General features: G+C 41.8%; 1 protein-coding gene across 2 annotated transcripts in view; it reads right to left on the minus strand.

The window, feature by feature from the left end:
* The window catches only part of NDUFS1 (NADH:ubiquinone oxidoreductase core subunit S1), a 35,301-nt gene that overhangs the window by 11,483 nt on the left and 6,232 nt on the right, over window positions 1–17,586 (minus strand). For both annotated transcript variants that reach the window (XM_077957417.1, XM_015110781.3), the window contains 10 exons: window positions 16,208–16,315; window positions 15,108–15,184; window positions 13,845–13,926; window positions 13,623–13,753; window positions 12,996–13,181; window positions 10,681–10,815; window positions 9,810–9,924; window positions 8,489–8,634; window positions 7,733–7,861; window positions 4,610–4,739 (listed from right to left, as the gene is read on the minus strand). In XM_077957417.1, the coding sequence (XP_077813543.1) occupies window positions 4,610–4,739; window positions 7,733–7,861; window positions 8,489–8,634; window positions 9,810–9,924; window positions 10,681–10,815; window positions 12,996–13,181; window positions 13,623–13,753; window positions 13,845–13,926; window positions 15,108–15,184; window positions 16,208–16,297 (1,221 nt within the window). In that variant the 5' untranslated portion in view covers window positions 16,298–16,315. The remainder of the gene's footprint in view (window positions 1–4,609; window positions 4,740–7,732; window positions 7,862–8,488; window positions 8,635–9,809; window positions 9,925–10,680; window positions 10,816–12,995; window positions 13,182–13,622; window positions 13,754–13,844; window positions 13,927–15,107; window positions 15,185–16,207; window positions 16,316–17,586) is intronic.

Raw genomic sequence — 17,586 nt, forward strand, 5'->3', positions numbered from 1 at the left:
AGTGCTGGGATTACAGGTGTGAGCCACCACATTAAGAGTTCTTTTTTGTTTGTCTGTTTGTTTTTGAGACGGAGTCTCGCTCTGTCGCCCAGGCTGGAGTGCAGTGGCCGGATCTCAGCTCACTGCAAGCTCCGCCTCCCGGGTTCATGTCATTCTCCTGCCTCAGCCTCCCGAGTAGCTGGGACTACAGGCGTCCGCCACATCGCCCGGCTGGTTTTTTGTATTTTTTAGTAGAGACGGGGTTTCACCGTGTTAGCCAGGATGGTCTCAATCTCCTGACCTCGTGATCCACCCGTCTCGGCCTCCCAAAGTGCTGGAATTACAGGCTTGAGCCACCGCGCCCGGCCTTTTTTTTTTTTTTTTTTTTTTGAGACAGAGTCTCGCTCAGTCGCCCGAGCTGGAGTGCAGTGGCACGATCTTGGCTCACTGCAAGCTCTGCCTGCCGGGTTCACACCATTCTCCTGCCTCAGCCTCCCGAGTAGCTGGGACTACAGGCGCCCGCCACTACGCCCAGCTAATTTTTTTTTATTTTTTAGTAGAGACGGGGTTTCACCATGTTGGCCAGGATGGTCTCGATCTCCTGACCTCGTGATCCGCCCGTCTCGGCCTCCCAAAGCGCTGAGATTACAGGCGTGAGCCACCGCGCCCGGCCCACATCAAAAATATAGCCAGGCGTGGTGGCGGGCGCCCGTAGTCCCAGCTACTCGGGAGGCTGAGGCAGGAGAATGGCGTAAACCCGGGAGGCGGAGCTTGCAGTGAGCTGAGATCCGGCCACTGCACTCCAGCCTGGGTGACAGAGCGAGACTCCGTCTCAAAAAAAAAAAAAAAAAAAAGAGTTCTTAATGAAGGTTACAGAATTAACGAAAAATATATTTAAATCTGTTATAGAAGAAAATGTTCTCAGGCCAGGCACAGTGGCTCACGCCTGTAATCCCAGCACTCTGGGAGCCCGACATGGGCAGATCACGAGGTCAGGAGACCGAAACCATCCTGGCCAACATGGTGAAACCCTGTCTCTACTAAATAAAAAAATTAGCTGGGCATGGTGGCATGTGCCTGTAGTCGCAGCTACTCGGGAGGCTAAGGCAAGAATCGCTTGAACCTGGGAGACTGCGGCTGCAGTGAGCCGAGATCACGCCACCGTACTGCACTCCAGCCTGGGGACACAGCAAGACTGTTTCAAAAAAAAAAAAAAGAAAAAAAGAAAAGAAAAGGTTCTCTGAAAATAGTAATCACCTACCACATGGGGATGGAAATTAGAGAGGAGAAAGGAAGATTTGTCACTGAATATTTTTAAATATTTTTGATCTTTTAATCATAATTTTTTTTCTACTCAAAATAAACAAGTTGTGCTTTGCTACTTCATCCTCTTGCACATCACCTTCTTCCCTACACCTGAGACTGTTTAAGTGAAGCAACCATCTTGGAACCACAAGGAGAAAGAGACACACAATCACATGTGAGCAAGCAAATGAACTGACAACAGCAAAGCAGGAAGGCAGGCTCTCTAGATATCCTTGGACAACTGCATCAGCTTTTATTTTTCTTTTTGTTTTTATGAGATGGAGTGTCACTGTCACCCAGGCTGAAGTCCAATGGCGCGAGCTCAGCTCACTGCAACCTCTGCCTCCCGGGTTCAAGTGATTCTCCGGCCCCAGCTTCCCAAGTAGCTGGGATTACAGGCGCGGGCCACCACACCTGGCTAATTTTTGTATTTTTTTTTTTTTTTTTGGTAGAGGCGGGGTTTCACCATGGTGGTCAGGCTGGTCTCAAACTCCTGACCTTGTGATCTGCCCGCCTCGGCCTCCCAAAGTGCTTGAATTATAGACATGAGCCACCGCACCCAGCCTGCATCAGCTTTCAATTGCCTACCTCCAGATCCCTTTGTGTGACAAACAGAAACTCCTTAGTTTTTAGGGGTTTTTTTTCTTTTTTTTTGAGATGGAGTTTCACTCTTGTCACCTAGGCTGGAGTGCAATGGCATCTCAGCTCACTACAACCTCTGTCTCCTGGGTTCAAGCAATTCTCCAGCCTCAGCCTCCTGAGAAGCTGGGATTACAGGCACCCACCACCACACACAGCTAATTTTTGTATTTTTAGTAGAGATAGGGTTTCGCCATGTCGGCCAGGCTGGTCTCAAACTCCTGACGTCAGGTGATCTGCCCACCTGGGCCTCCCCAAGTGTTAGGATTATAGGCGTGAGCCACCGCACCTGGCCAGAAACAATTTAGTTTTGTTTTTTTGTGTTTTTTTTGAGACAGAGTTTCGCTCCTGTTGCCCAGGCTGGAGTGCAATGGCGCAATCTTGGCTCACCACAACCTCCGCCTCCCAGGTTCAAGGGATTCTCCTGCCTCAGCCTCCTGAGTAGCTGGGATTACAGGCATGCGCCACCACGCCCAGCTAATTATGTATTTTTTTTTTTTTTTTTTTTTTTTTTTTTTTTTTTTGAGACGGAGTCATGCTCTGTCGCCCAGGCTGGAGTGCAGTGGCCGGATCTCAGCTCACTGCAAGCTCCGCCTCCCAGGTTCACGCCATTCTCCTGCCTCAGCCTCCCAAGTAGCTGGGACTACAGGCGCCCGCCACTTCGCCCGGCTAGTTTTTTGTAGTTTTTAGTAGAGACGGGGTTTCACCGTGTTAGCCAGGATGGTCTCGATCTCCTGACCTCGTGATCCGCCCGTCTCGGCCTCCCAAAGTGCTGGGATTACAGGCTTGAGCCACCGCGCCCGGCCTAATTATGTATTTTTAATAGAGACTGGGTTTCTCCATGTTGGTCAGGCTGGTCTCAAACTCCCAACCTCGGGTGATCCACCTGCCTCGGCCTCCCAAAGTGCTGGGACTACAGATGTAAGCCACCATGCCCGGCCAGCTCCTTAGTTTTTTAATCAGCTCCACCACTACACATATATTCTAAAATAAAGAGAACCTTGTATCTTTAGACTGAAAGTACATTCTGTCTTATAGTCTTATAGTGAGGTCTTCACCTTTAAGACATATTTTGTTGAAGTTCCTGAATTTCAAGAATGATAATCAGAACCCCAGCACTTTGGGAGGCTGAGGTGGGTGGATCACAAAGTTAGGAGTTGGAGACCGGCCTGGCCAATATGGTGAAACCCCATCTCTACTAAAAATACAAAAATTAGCCAGGTGTGGTGGTGCATGCCTGTAGTCCCAGCTACTCGGGAGGCTGAGGCAGGAGAACGAACCGGGGAGGCAGAAGTTGAAATGAGCCAAGATCATGCCACTGCACTCCAGCCTGGGTGACAGAGCAAGACTTCATCTCCCCACCAACGAAAAAAACAAAGAAGATAATCAGGACAGGGTATGGGGCGGGGCGGAGGAATAAAGTTTACATGCTTCTTCACTGACCTATAAAACTCAGAAAGGGGGGAAAAAAAAGTCTGACCCTGGAATTTCACATCCTGGTAAGCTGTCTCTTCAGGAACAGACACTCTCAAGCAAGCAAGAACTCAAAGAATACAGGCACCCATGAGCCACCTTTGGGAAAAGCAAAACAATATAGGCGAAAACAAAATGAATTAAAGAAAGAACTCAAATGAAAAAAACATTACCTCAGAAATGAAAATTGAAGGACTGGTAAAATGTTAAGGAATAACTCCTTTTGTAGTAAAGAAAGATTTAATTGAAGTTAAAAGTGCAATTCTTCCAGTTTTACTTTGATTTCTTTTCAGCTAATTTCAAGAAAATTAAACTCTGGTAAATAAAAACTGCATGTACAGTATGATCTCATTTTTGTTTGACTATTCAGCCATCTTGCTTTGCTCTCTGTATAAATGGAGAGATGATTATGTTTTATCAATACCTGTTTTGGGGTAGTGGGATTTTAGGTAATGTTATACTTTCTTCCTCATGTTCTTTTCTGTATTGGTATAAGTTTTTTGGGGGGTGGGACGGAGTCTCGTTCTGTCTCCCAGGCTGAAGTGCAGTGGCGCGATCTTGGCTCACTGCAACCTCCGCCTCCTGGGTTCAAGCAATTCTCCTGCTTCAGCCTCCCAAGTAGCTGGTACTACAGGCGCATGCCGACACGCCCGGCTAACTTTTTTCTGTATTTTAGTAGAGACAGGGTTTCATCATGTTGCCCAGTCTGGTCTTGAACTCCTGACCTCAGGTGATCCGCCTGCCTTGGACTCCCAAAGTGCTGGGATTACAGGCGTGAGCCACTGCGCCCAGCCTGGTGTACGTTTTAACACTCACATAAGCCAGGCGCGGTGGCTCACGCCTGTAATCCCAGCACTTTGGGAGGCCGAGACGGGCAGATCACAAGGTCAGGAGATCGAGACCATCCTGGCTAACATGGTGAAACCCCATCTCTACTAAAAATACAAAAAATTAGCTGGGCGCAGTGGCGGGCGCCTGTAGTCCCAGCTACTCGGGAGGCTGAGGCAGGAGAATGACATGAACCCGGGAGGCGGAGCTTGCAGTGAGCCGAGATCGCACCACCACACTCCAGCCTGGGCGACAGAGCGAGACTCTGTCTCAAAAAAAAAAACCAAAATACTCACATAGGATTATTACAAAAACAGTTGTTTAAATAATAATAATAATACTAATAATAAATCAACAAGAGTAGATACATATAAGTTGAGAGCACCTGGCTAAATGGATGACTTCCCGAAGCAATGTCTTGAAGAATTTTGGGGGAGTCTCCCAGGTGGTCATATCTGTAAGTGAGGTCCACTGGACTGCCTATAAGGGCCACTTTTAAGTCATTATGCAGCCAGCTGAAATAAAAACAACATTTTTAGAAGTAAATAACTAAGCTAAGCAGTTGCTGGTCTCATTGATCCTAAGTGATACATCTGTTTACAAAATGTTAAAAGCACAGACAATACATTTAACAGATATGATCTACTATATACCTTTCAAAACAGTGTTACAAAAATGCATGCCAAGGCGATTCAATGCATTAATTTGCTGTGTAGAAATGCTATCTAGACCAGGCACAGTGGCTCACACCTGTAATCCCAACACTTTAGGAGGCTGAGGCGGGTGGATTACTTGAGGTCAGGAGTTCGAAACCAGCCTGACCAACATGGTGAAACCCTGTCTCTTCTAAAAATACAGTATTAGCTGGGCGTGGTGGCACATGCCTGTAGTCCCAGCTACTTGGGAGGCTGAGGCAGGAGAATCGCTTGAACCCAGGAGGCAGAGGTTGCAGTGAGCTGAGATCGGGCCACTGCACTCCAGCCTGGGCAACAAGAGCAAAACTCCGTCTCAAAAAAAAAAAAAAAAAAAGCTATTAAGCCAGCTATAAAAGTTATTTATTTATTTTTCTTTTTGAGAGACAGAGTCTCACTCTGTCGCCCAGGCTGGAGTGCTATGGCGCGATCTCAGCTCACTGCAAACCTCTGCCTCCCGAGTTCAAGCAATTTTCCTGCCTCAGCCTCCTGAGTAGCTGGGATTACAGGCGCCTGCCACTAGGCCCAGCTAATTTTTGTATTTTTAGTGGAAGGCAAGCTTTCACCATGTTGGCCAGGCTGGTCTTGAACTCCTGACCTCAGATGATCCACCTGCCTCAGCTTCCCAAAGGCTGGGATTATAGATGTGAGCCACTGCACCCAGTCTAAAAAAAAATTTTAATTTTAGAATTAATCTGTAATTTTTATTTTGCAGTATTTACATGGCAAGGTCAATTATCTCTTAATTATCCATTAAGGATATTTAAACATTTTCATAATTCATAAAAATATACTATGTTATTCAGATTTATTCTCTACAGCAGGGAACTATAGCTCCAGTTCTTCCAAAAAGTTGTAAGTGCAGTAACTATATAGTCTGGTTTCTCTGAGATAGTGCTGTTTTTACCTGTTATCCTGATATAATTATTAATTCCCTCTTTCACTCTCCTAGTTCAGACAAAAACTATATGGCTACCCTCTTTATCTCTAAGATGTAAATTTAAAAGACAGAAAGCATGCTACAAAATAACTGGTTTGTGTTCTTAAAAAAAAAGAAAAAAGTCAAAAAAGGGACCAGAAGAGCCATGAAACTAATTGTAAACTAATAAAAAAAAATGAAAACTAATTGTCATATATGACTCCAGAATGGATCCTGAGGAAAGAAAAAAATTGCTATGAAAGAAATTATGAAAAAAAAAAAAGAAATTTAAATATAAACGGTGACTTATGAAATAATACTGTATCAAAACTAAATTTCTGGCTGGATGCAGTGGCTTATGTCTATTACTCCCAGCATTTTCAGAGGCCGAGGCAGGAGGAACACTTGAGCTCAGGAGTTCAAGACCAGCCTGGGCAACATAGGCAGATCCCATCTCTACAAAAGGTATTTTTAAAAATTAGCTGGGCATGTTGGTGCATGCCTGCAGTCCCAGCTACTCAGGAGGTTGTGGTGGGAACATCATTTGAGCCCAGGAGGTCAAGGCTGCAGTGAGCTGCAATCATGCTAATATACCTTAGCCTCTGTGACACAGCAAGACCCCTAATACAAATACTAGCTGAGCATGTTGGCATACGCCTGTATTCCCAGCTACTTGGGAAGCTGAAGCAGGAAAATTGCTTGAACCCAGGAGGCAGAGGATGCAGTGACCCGAGATCGAGATCTCAAAAACCGAAAAAACTAAATTTATTTTTTTTGAGATGGAGTTTTGCTCTTGTTGCCCAGGCTGGAGTACAATGGCGCAATCTTGGCTCGCCACAACTTTCGCCTCCCAGGTTCAAGCAATTCTTCTGCCTCGGCCTCCTGAGCAGCTGGGATTACAGGCATGCGTCACCACGCCCAGCTAATTTTGTATTTTTAGTAGAGATGGGTTTCTCCATGTTGGTCAGGTTGGTCTCAAACTCCCAACCTCAGGTGATCCGCCTGCCTCGGCCTCCCAAGTGGTGGGATTACAGGTGTGAGCCACTGCGCCCAGCCTAAATTTCTTCATTATTTAAGAGAATGCTCCTTGTTCTCAAGAAATCCACACTGAGAATTTAGGTATAAAAGGGCACTATGTCCACGAGAAACTTCCAAATGACTCAGAAAATTAGATTCACACATATCTATATATATATACATATGTAGTGTATGTATATACACACACACTATATATATACACACACAGACACTGAGAATCATAATACAAACATGGCAAGACGTTAACATCAGTTAATCTACGTGAACAATATACAAAATGTATACAAAGACCATCTCAAGCGTCTTGAATTATTTCAAAATAAAAAGCTAACAAAATAAATTTAAAAACTGGTAAGGAGAGGAGAAAATGGACCTATTAGAAATCGTAGAAACTGGGCGTAGCACTTCACGCCTGTAATCCCAGTACTTTGGGAGGCCAAGGTGGGAGGATGGCCTGAACCCAGGAGTTTGAGACTAGCCTGGCAACATGGCAAGGCACCATCTCTAAAAAATTAAAAAAAAAAAAAGACTGGGCACAGTGGCTCACACCTGTAATCCCAGCACTTTGGGAGGTCAAGGTGAGCAGATCACGAGGTCAGGAGAACAAGACCATCCTGGCTAACATGGTGAAACCCTGTCTCGAGGTGGAGCTTGCAGAGCCGCGATCGCGCCACTGCACTTCCAACCTGGGTGACAGAGTGAGACTCCATCCCCCTCCAAAAAAAAAAAAAAAAATTGTCTTCCAGTTATCTTGTGGAGTCTCACTACCACTAACCTATTAGGAAGATGTCATTTTTCACATATAAAACAAAAAAATTACGTAAATATTTTTAAACCTTGAATAAATACTATTACCAACCTCTTTCGAATTCTAGCATTAAACAGTGGTGCCTCAAAACGTGGATTTGTACCAACCAGAAGTACAACATCTGCCTCTTCCACACCAGCAATTGTAGTATTAAGAAGATAATTGGAACGCAAATCTGTGCTAGAAATACAATATATAAAATGCAAATTTACTTTAAAATTAATACATACAGAGAATCCATGAAATAATCTATTCATCAAACCCATTGCATTTCCAAACAAAAGATTTTATGAAGTATTTCTAAATTAAATAAACATTTCAGATACTTTTTTTTTTTTTTTTTTTTTAGACAGAGTCTTACTCTGTCGCCTACTCTGGAATGCAGTGGTGTGATCTTGGCTCACTGCAACCTCCACCTCCCAGATTCAAGCGATTCTCCTGCCTCAGCCTCCCGAATAGCTGGGATTACAGGCGCACACCACCACGCCCGGCTAATTTTTTTCGTACTTTTAGTAGAGACGGGGTTTCGCCATGTTGGCCAGGCTGGTCTCGAACTCCTGCACTCAGGCGATCTGCCTGCCTCAGCCTCCCAGAGTGCTGGGATTACATGCGTGAGCCACCATGCCCGGCCTGAGATACTTAGTGATAAATGGATTCCTCTATTTCCTACAACTTCTGGTTTGATCTTGGTCTGTATGTGAAAATAAACTGGGGGATATGTTGGAGAATCCAGATTGTCACATTTTATACATAACTTCTAACTAAAAGAAGAAAGAAAAGCCTAGATCCTAGCTTCATATTTCTCACCCAGCTCCTGCAGTGGGGAAGACCTCTTCAGTGCATAAGGTGTCAGAGTCCACTCTATTAAGTAAATCTTTGAGAGCTACTAGGGCTTCAGCATCCACCAAGCCACCTGCAATTGCTGCCACATCTTTGCCTTGAAAACTCTGCAACTAGAAACAGATGAAAAGGGCATCATCAAGAAACCTACATGCAGCAAAGACCACAGTGAAATGTTCAGAAAATAAAATGGTAATTGTTTTCAAGTATAGAAAAAATTAACAGACTTCTGATTAAAAAGGTTTACAACACGGCCAGGCACGGTGGCTCATGCCTGTAATCCCAGCACTTTGGGAGGCTGAAATGGGGGGATCACCTGCAGTTAGGAGTTCGAGACCAGCCTGGCCAACATGGTAAAACCCCGTCTCTACCAATAATACAAAAATTAGCTGGGCGTGGTGGCATATGCCTGTATTCCCAGCTACTCTGGAGGCTGAGGCAGGAGAACTGCTTGAACCACGGAGGCAAAGGCTGCAGTGACCAAGATCGAGATCACGCCACTGCACTTCAGCCTGGGCGACAACAGTGAAACTCCACCTCAAAAAAACAAAAAAAGTTGTACAACAATTATTAATTAAAGTGAAAAGCTGCAGAGGTGTCATGTGGGGCCACAGTTAATAACATCAGCTTGGAACGAAGCTGTTTTATATTTAGGAACAAAGGCACCTCAAAATGAGGTCTGAAGTGGAACTATAGTTACCTTAAATGCAACCTCCTCTGAAGTATCTGCCTTTCCCTCTAGTGCTTTATGTTGTCTTTCTCTAACAAGAAAACTATTCCCTCCACTCGTACTCTGGCAAGCTCATATTAATTCTCAGATTCTTTAAGAATCACCTTTTTTAGGAAGGCATCTTTTTTTTTTTTTTTTTTGAGATGGAGTCTCGCTGTGTCACTCAGACTGGAGTGCAGTGGTGCGGTCTCGGCTCACTGCAACCTCCAAGGAAGTCATCTTGATTTGCCTGTCCTAGTTAGGCATTCCTCCTACATGCTCTCACTCATACTACTCCCTATATAATTACTCATAGCTGCATATAATAATTGCTGAATTGTGCAACTTTCTCCAGTACAAGATTGTAGGATGCAGGAATAACATGTCCGTGGTCTTTATATCCCTTAATCTAGCATAATATCTAGCATATGTCCTCAACAGATGTCTGTAAAATGGAAGATTAAATCATAATCTTGGCAAAAGGAAAAAAGGGAAGAAACATACATCCCCCCTCTTCATGGCAAAGATGTTTCTTGATAATCACAAACACTATTTAACACTATTTATTTCAATTTTTACCATTCCAGCTACACGAGAGAGTGCATCCTCCCAAGAAGTATAGGTTAAAAGCCCTTTTTCATTTCTGATCATCGGCTCGGTAAGTCTTTGACGTTTTAGCCCATCATAGGCAAATCTAGAAAACAGAAATTACATGATTGTGGAATCTTGCTAAAGAAGTAACTATAATTTTCACGTTAAATCAATGAGAAATGTTATTTAAATATAATACTGGTTAAAGTGTCAAATATCTAAACACCTAGATAGAAGTAATTATTTTAGATATTTTTAGAGATGAACTAATAGATTTTAAGAACTTCACCTAAAACTAAAATACCATCTGAAAGTTTGATTTCTTCCCTTAAATACATACAAAAAAAGTTTGGTTTCTTATACTTTTAGCTAACTGAACAATCTTAAAATTACAACACAAAAAAATCTGACAGCTAAAAAAGGCAAATCATTTTTGTTTACAAAACATGAGTATCTCTAAATATTTTGTCAAAATTACATTGTGCAAACTCTTATATTTAGCTTCTTTCTCAAGCAATCATCCCGCCTTGGCCTCCCAAAGTGCTGGGATTACAGGTGTGAGTCACCACGCCCAGCCTAGCTTCTTTTCTCTAAGGAATAAACCGAAATAAGTTGAGAATATATCGATCTACTTCAATTTCTCCATGTGGGATGGAAAAATATCTTTCTCAAAGTAAACACAATATCCAGGAATTGACCTAGGACTATTAAAGTCAGTATTATGTTATATAAGCAGCTCAGATTCCAGTAGTCTATATTCAGTAACTAATTTGCAAATATAAAAGATAATTCTTTAAAATTATCATAAAATTTCCTTTAAATAAACTGCAAAAGTTAAGGAAAACAATATAGCATATACCTGGTTTTATCAGAGATCCACTCTTCATTGATGTCCTCATGCATACGTGGCAAAATCCTCATCACTTCTCCAGTTCTTGTGCTAACCACAATATTACTTCCAACTGCATCCATTACATCAATGGATTCTGTCTTTCTGAGAAACACATATGGTGTTTACTATGGTGCTTTTGAGAATAAAGAAAGTTTCTGTTACCTGGTTTACCAAAAACAAATTTTTACAATTAATTCCCTTTCTGAATTACTTTAAAAAATGAAGCTCAGAGGAATTGCAATTAAATAAAAGAACCCCCCACACTTTTTTTTTGCCATGGGGTCTCACTCTGTTGCCCAGGCTACAGTGACATGATCACTGCAGCCTAGAACTCCTGGGCTCAAACTATCCTCTCACCACATTTTAAAAATTTTTTGTAGAGGCAGTGTCTCATTATGTTGACCAGGCTGGTCTTGAACTCCTGGTCTCAAGCAATCCTCCACCTTGGCCTCCTAAAATGCTGGAATTATAGGCGTGAGCCACTGCTCCTGGCACACCCATATTTGAACACGTAAATTCCTGGCACAGTAAGGAAAGCTTTAGAACTATTATCTGACACAGAAGCTAGTTTGAAGGGGTTCCAACTAGCCAAATCTGGGACGATTCAAAAAGAGGGGCAGGATTTTTGTCTATGGGAGGTTAAGGAGCTCAAAAAACCTTCCCACTGAAAAGCAAAAGTAAAGCTGGACAAAAATGGCAAAACCCACCATTTCAGCAGTTTAGAAATGTAAATGCATACAAGAATGTGTTAAGCTTTTATGCACTGAAAAACTGGTGGCTGGGCTCGGTGCTGCTCCTATGCTCCTCTCTACCCCCTCAAAATGGAATTTCTTCGAGGCTGGGGCAGGCTGTGAAGACGAGAACTTCTTTGGTACAGATGGAGACAACTCACTTAATTTGGAGCAACAGGCAAACTTGTCTGTGGAGGTGAAGCTTTGGAGGTCATTGTAGCTGAGGATAGCCAAAATTTTACTAGCCTAAGTTTGTAGTGGTAATTGCGGCCAGCATTCCTAGCAGCGGCTGCCACATGTGCAGGTGAAACCAGAGACGGCTCAATCTATTCACAAACTCCTGGATAACACTGAGACCCATAGGGCCCAGTGCAAAGTAATAGCTGGGCAGACTTGAAAACAGCCTGAACTTTGAATATGCTCCTCCATCCACATACAGATTCACTGGCAAAGAACTAACTCGTATTAGGTCGAGGTGTCTGAAGTATAATTATACCTGATTACTAAACTATGCAGACACAGGGGAACTCCTAAGAAGCCTCACTTTTTTTTTTTTTTTTTTGAGACGGAGTCTCGCTCTGCCGCCCAGGCTGGAGTGCAGTGGCCGGATCTCAGCTCACTGCAAGCTCCGCTTCCCGGGTTCACGCCGTTCTCCTGCCTCAGCCTCCCGAGTAGCTGGGACTACAGGCGCCCGCTACCTCGCCAGGCTAGTTTTTTGTATTTTTTAATAGAGACGGGGTTTCACCATGTTAGCCAGGATGGTCTCGATCTCCTGACCTCGTGATTCACCCGTCTCGGCCTCCCAAAGTGCTGGGATTACAGGCTTGAGCCACTGCGCCTGGCCCCCAGAAGCCTCACTTAAAAATAAAACCAAGAATATTAAAATACGTTCAAAGAACCAAAGAAAATAATGTTTAAAAACTGGAAGGGATGTATGACAACCACGAATTAGCAAGTAGAGATTCTCAGTAAGGACACAGAAATTATATGGAAACAAAAACCCAAATCCCAAAGTTGAAAAACATAAAGTTTAAAATTGAAAGATAATTTGTTATGCTTTAAGAACCTTAAAAATATTCATACCTCTTGCATCTATCTACTCCATTTCTCGGTTTAATCAGGAGAATGAGAGATATACACAGAAATTTATAAACAGCAATGTTTTTTACAGATTTGTAATCATAAAGAAATATACAAGCTAAATGTCTATTAGCAGAAACTGGTTAAAGAACATGACATTCCTCATAGTTGAAAACTTAATAAACAACAACATGGGAGACTATAAATTTAAAATATCAACACTATTAAACTCCTTGGAAGAACACATAAAAAAATAATTTTGTGGTTGAGTACTTTAGAATTAATTTCCAAGAAAACTACAGTTAATTTGCACAGGTTCGATCCATTCTAACTACTTACCTTCTATTTAAAGGGTTTTACTTAAACAAAAAGTCAACAGACCAAAACAACTGAAACTCAGGAAGAAAATGAACCTTTTGAATAGCAATGAATTAAGGACAAAAAACAAATTGTCATAAAATACAAAGATACCTTGTTTCCCAAGGCCGGGCAGTAAAGGCATAGGGCTTAGAGGTTAGGGCACCTACAGGGCAGATATCAATGATATTCCCAGACAGTTCAGACATGAACATCTTTTCAATGTATGTGCCAACTTGCATATCATTTCCTCTGCCTGTTGTTCCCAAATCATCTACTCCTGCAATCTCACTTGCAAACCTACAAGATAAAAAATGTGCCATCAATGGTTAAGTCCAGCCAAATTATTTCCTTTCTTATTCATGATCACAGAGATGATTTCCAAAACACTAAAAAGAAATGAGTATATTTCCAAAGGTGAGCACAGTCCTAGAATAAAAAATAATGAAATGTTTACATTTAATTGAGGTGTAACTCACATGCAGAAACTTGTACAAATCATATGTGTACAACTCAGCAAGTTATGAGTGAAAGCAAATGCTTATATATTTTAATTTTTAAATCCACCTGAAGTTGGTACTAAATGAAAGTGAACTTATTTTATTGGTATATCAAATACAGCATCCCTCTTCTCCCACCCAACAAAAGTAGCCATTCTTTCCAATGTTATTATTCATCAAATTATGACTATTAAGTATACAATTATATTCTATAATAGAAGAAAAAAGGAAAAAAAGTTACCTGATGCAGCGAGTACACTGTATACATCTTGTCATGATGGTCTTTACCAATGGCCCAATGTTCTTGTCTTCCACAGCACGCTTCCCCTCTAAAAATCGGCTCCTATCATTTCCAAACATCATGGACTGGTCCTTAAGTAGATTATTAAAGAGTCAATCGAATGCTGCTAGTAAAATTAAAACCTGAGACAACCAAAAAGATTGACAGAATTCTACTACATACCTGCAGATCACATTCACCTCCTTGGTCACAAATAGGACAGTCCAGTGGGTGATTCGCTAATAAGAACTCCATCACACCTTCCCTGTATGAAAGTTGTAACATATAAAATGACTCTCAAATATACACACACTGACATAAACTGCTGTCACTCAAAATGACCTACAGACTTTACTTTTTTTTGAGATGGTGTCTCCCTCTGTTGCTCAGGCTGGAGTGCAATGGCACGATCTTGGCTCACTGCAGCCTCCAGTCTCTGCCTCTCGGGTTTAAGTGATTCTCTTGACTCAGTCTCCCAAGCATCTAGGATTACAGGTGCCCACCAACCCACCTGGCTAATTTTTGAATTTTCTATAGAGGCAGGGTTTCATCATGTTGGTCAGGCTAGTCTCGAACTTCTGACCTCAAATGATCCTCCCGCCCTGGCATCCCAAAGTGCTAGAATTGCAGGCGTGAGCCACTTTGCCAGGCCCACCTATAGGCCATTTAAACAACCTACCTAGATGTATTTTTTTTATACAATTAATAGTAATTTTACATTTAGTATCAGAAATGCCAACTATCTATCATTCTGATAATATTTTTTTAAGAGACGGGGTCTTGCTATGTTGCCCAGGCTGGCCTTGAGCTTCTGGGCTCAAGTGATCCTCCTGAGTATCATTCTGGTAGTATTAAACACACAATCTGGCAAATGCTTAGAGGAGCCTAGAATAAAGTATAACTAGAGAACACAGAAAATTATGATTTTTGGTCAGGTTTGGTAGCTCACGTCTGTAATCCCAGCACTATGGGAGGGAGGTTGAGGCAGGATGATCACTTAAGGCCAGGAGTTCGAGACCAGCCTGGACAATATAGTGAGACCTCGTTGCAAAAAATAAAGAAAATTGTAACTTTTAACAACACCGAATGATCAAAAGTTGCTGAATGGTCCTCAGAAAATATTCACATTAATTCAAAACAAAACCAAACACAAGCAGTCCTGGTACAATATAGCAATAGCTTAATAAGTCCAGATTAACCCTTCATCATAAGTTGAGCAAGTTACTAAACGAGGATTTTTAATGCTGATCCTAAGGCTCAATACCATAAACTCCTGACTGGACCTCCTCTACTATGTAGTACTCACTTCTATTGCTCCTAGAAGCTGAGCACACCAACTTCTTCAGAGTTTGATATTAAATTCTTAATCTATGGGAAGGTCCAAATACCAAAATGTGTAACTTTCTGCTTTATGAAAGGGTACTACGTTGAATAACAATAAAGTACCTGGCTTTCTTGGATTTTTCTGAGTTTGTTAGGATATTCCAGCCCTTCATTACTGGCATGGCACAAGCAGCTACAACCTGGGATTTCAATGAAAAAAAAAAATGTGTATTTGTATTTATTTGTAATTATAAGCAACTCAATATATAAAAATGTTAAATTATATAAAAACATTAAATTATATATTTGATAACAGGCAAAGAACAAGGTATTTTTTAAAACTGAATTTTTATTCATAATACTATGACCTGGTACTTTGCATTTATCCCAGAAACAAAACATCCTGGTTTTTAAGTTTATTCTAATAGTCAATGCAATTTTTTATTCTGCTCTGAAACAGAACACCAAAAAACTGCTTTGACTAGCAGACACTATTGAATAAAAAAATTGCATACACCGGCCGGGTGTGGTGGCTCAAGCCTGTAATCTCAGCACTTTGGGAGGCCGAGACGGGCGGATCACGAGGTCAGGAGATCAAGACCACCCTGGCTAACACGGTGAAACCCCGTTTCTACTAAAAATACAAAAAAAACTAGCCGGGCGAGGTGGCGGGCGCCTGTAGTCTCAGCTACTCAGGAGGCTGAGGCAGGAGAATGGCGTAAACCCGGGAGGCGGAGCTTGCAGTAAGCTGAGATCCGGCCACTGCACTCCAGCCTGGGTGACAGAGCAAGATTCCGTCTCAAAAAAAAAAAAAAAAAATTGCATACACCAAAATGAAATTAAACTACTGAAAGTGAACTTCTTCCCTGCAACCCTTTTCTCTACTAAAAATAGCAGGGCATCAGCACTTTTAATGTGCTACTTGGCAACTCTACATCCTGGTTTTATATTATACAGCCATCCGGAAATAATGACAGCTATAAATCACCTTTAATTTCTAGATATGTTACAATTATATGGCACATGTGTTTATAAAGCACTTCCATCTATGTGTTCCCAGTTTTGAAATGAAGACAGTCAATTGTACAAAATAATTAAATTTATAGATAGAAGTAAAGAGGGCTAGGATCTCCACTACAATATTAATTCTAAATAAAGTTTGCTGCAAGATTGAAAGTTTTCTACCTTCTACAGCATGGTGTAGAATTTTAGGTATCAAGTACCTTGGGGGCTTTCTCAATTTCAACAAGGCACATCCTGCAGTTTCCAGCAACAGACAACCTTTCATGATAACAGAATCGAGGGATCTGCATGCCAACCTTCTCACAAGCCTAGAAGTAAAAAAAAAAAAAAAAATTGCATGAGAATAACCTGACATCACTGCTGTTATTGATGAAACACACATACGGCATCTTATTACTACTATCTATAATAATCTTAATTCATTCTTATTTCAGTCCCTTTCTTTGCCTTTCATTCTAACCTGTCTCCTCTGAAGCTGCCTCAGAGGATCTCAGGATCCTTGGCATGACTTCACCTTATGTGGAAGAAACTGGATAAAGTATCCTTCCACTGTGCTGAAGACCTGACTTCCCATATCCGTTCTGAACCATTGTCCACAATGTCCCCTCAAACTCTGTCCCAGTGGTTTCATACCTGGACTTCTTCTTTGCCTAGCTCCCCTCCTTTGGATTAGAGATTTCACTACACACTATCTAGCTGGCTATCTGTTTTTGGCTCCTATATCTCATCCAGGACTCACCTCCCACTGGGCTGAAGGTTATAACTATGTTCAAATTTCCTCTAGAGTTAATTCCTCCATCCTCAGCCTTCATTCTAAAGCAATGTCATCAATTTCCAATGTTTAAACTGGTTAGCAAAAATGTGTTCAGTGTTTCCTTTGTGCAGGATGCAGGTACAGTAGTGAACAAGACAGACAGTGTCCCAGCCTTCATCCTAGCTGACATTCCTTATGATGATTATGTCCAAACCTTCATCTGCAGCCGTGTTAGTTCTGCACTTCTCCAAGCTTCAGATTTACAGGACTTTGCATGTGTATGTTCCACAGACAGCTTAAATTCCAATGATTTCTCTCCGCTCTATACACTCCAAAATAACCTAACAAATGCAGAAAACCACAAAAATTCCTCTGGTCTCTTTGAATTCTAAAGAACTACCTGTCTCTGTGTCTCTACTGAAACTTTGTGGGGTTTTTTTTCCTCACCGTTAAAGTAATATTGGGAAGTTCTGTACAACGGGGGAAAAAATTCCTCGGGTCTTCATCATTCCTGAAGGCCTGTCTACATGTCATTCTCCCTTGAATCTACTCTCTTGCTTTCATTCTCATAGCCACTATCTATTTTAGGGCTTTTCATAGTATCCTGTCCCAATAATACAAAATGCTTTTTCCTTGTCTCTTATTCCAGTCTTGCTATTCTCCAAACGATCATCCTCTACAGTCACTGTCACCCTGCTTAAATAGGCAACAGAACTCCTGATGGATCAAAATATAAACTCTTCTGCACAGCAGATACTGTATTTCATGACTGGACCTTCCCTTCCTCAATAACTTGACTTCCTGTGATCTCATCTTCTACTTAGA

Source organism: Macaca mulatta, chromosome 12 (genome assembly GCF_049350105.2).
Source record: "Macaca mulatta isolate MMU2019108-1 chromosome 12, T2T-MMU8v2.0, whole genome shotgun sequence".
Taxonomy (NCBI): domain Eukaryota; kingdom Metazoa; phylum Chordata; class Mammalia; order Primates; family Cercopithecidae; genus Macaca; species Macaca mulatta.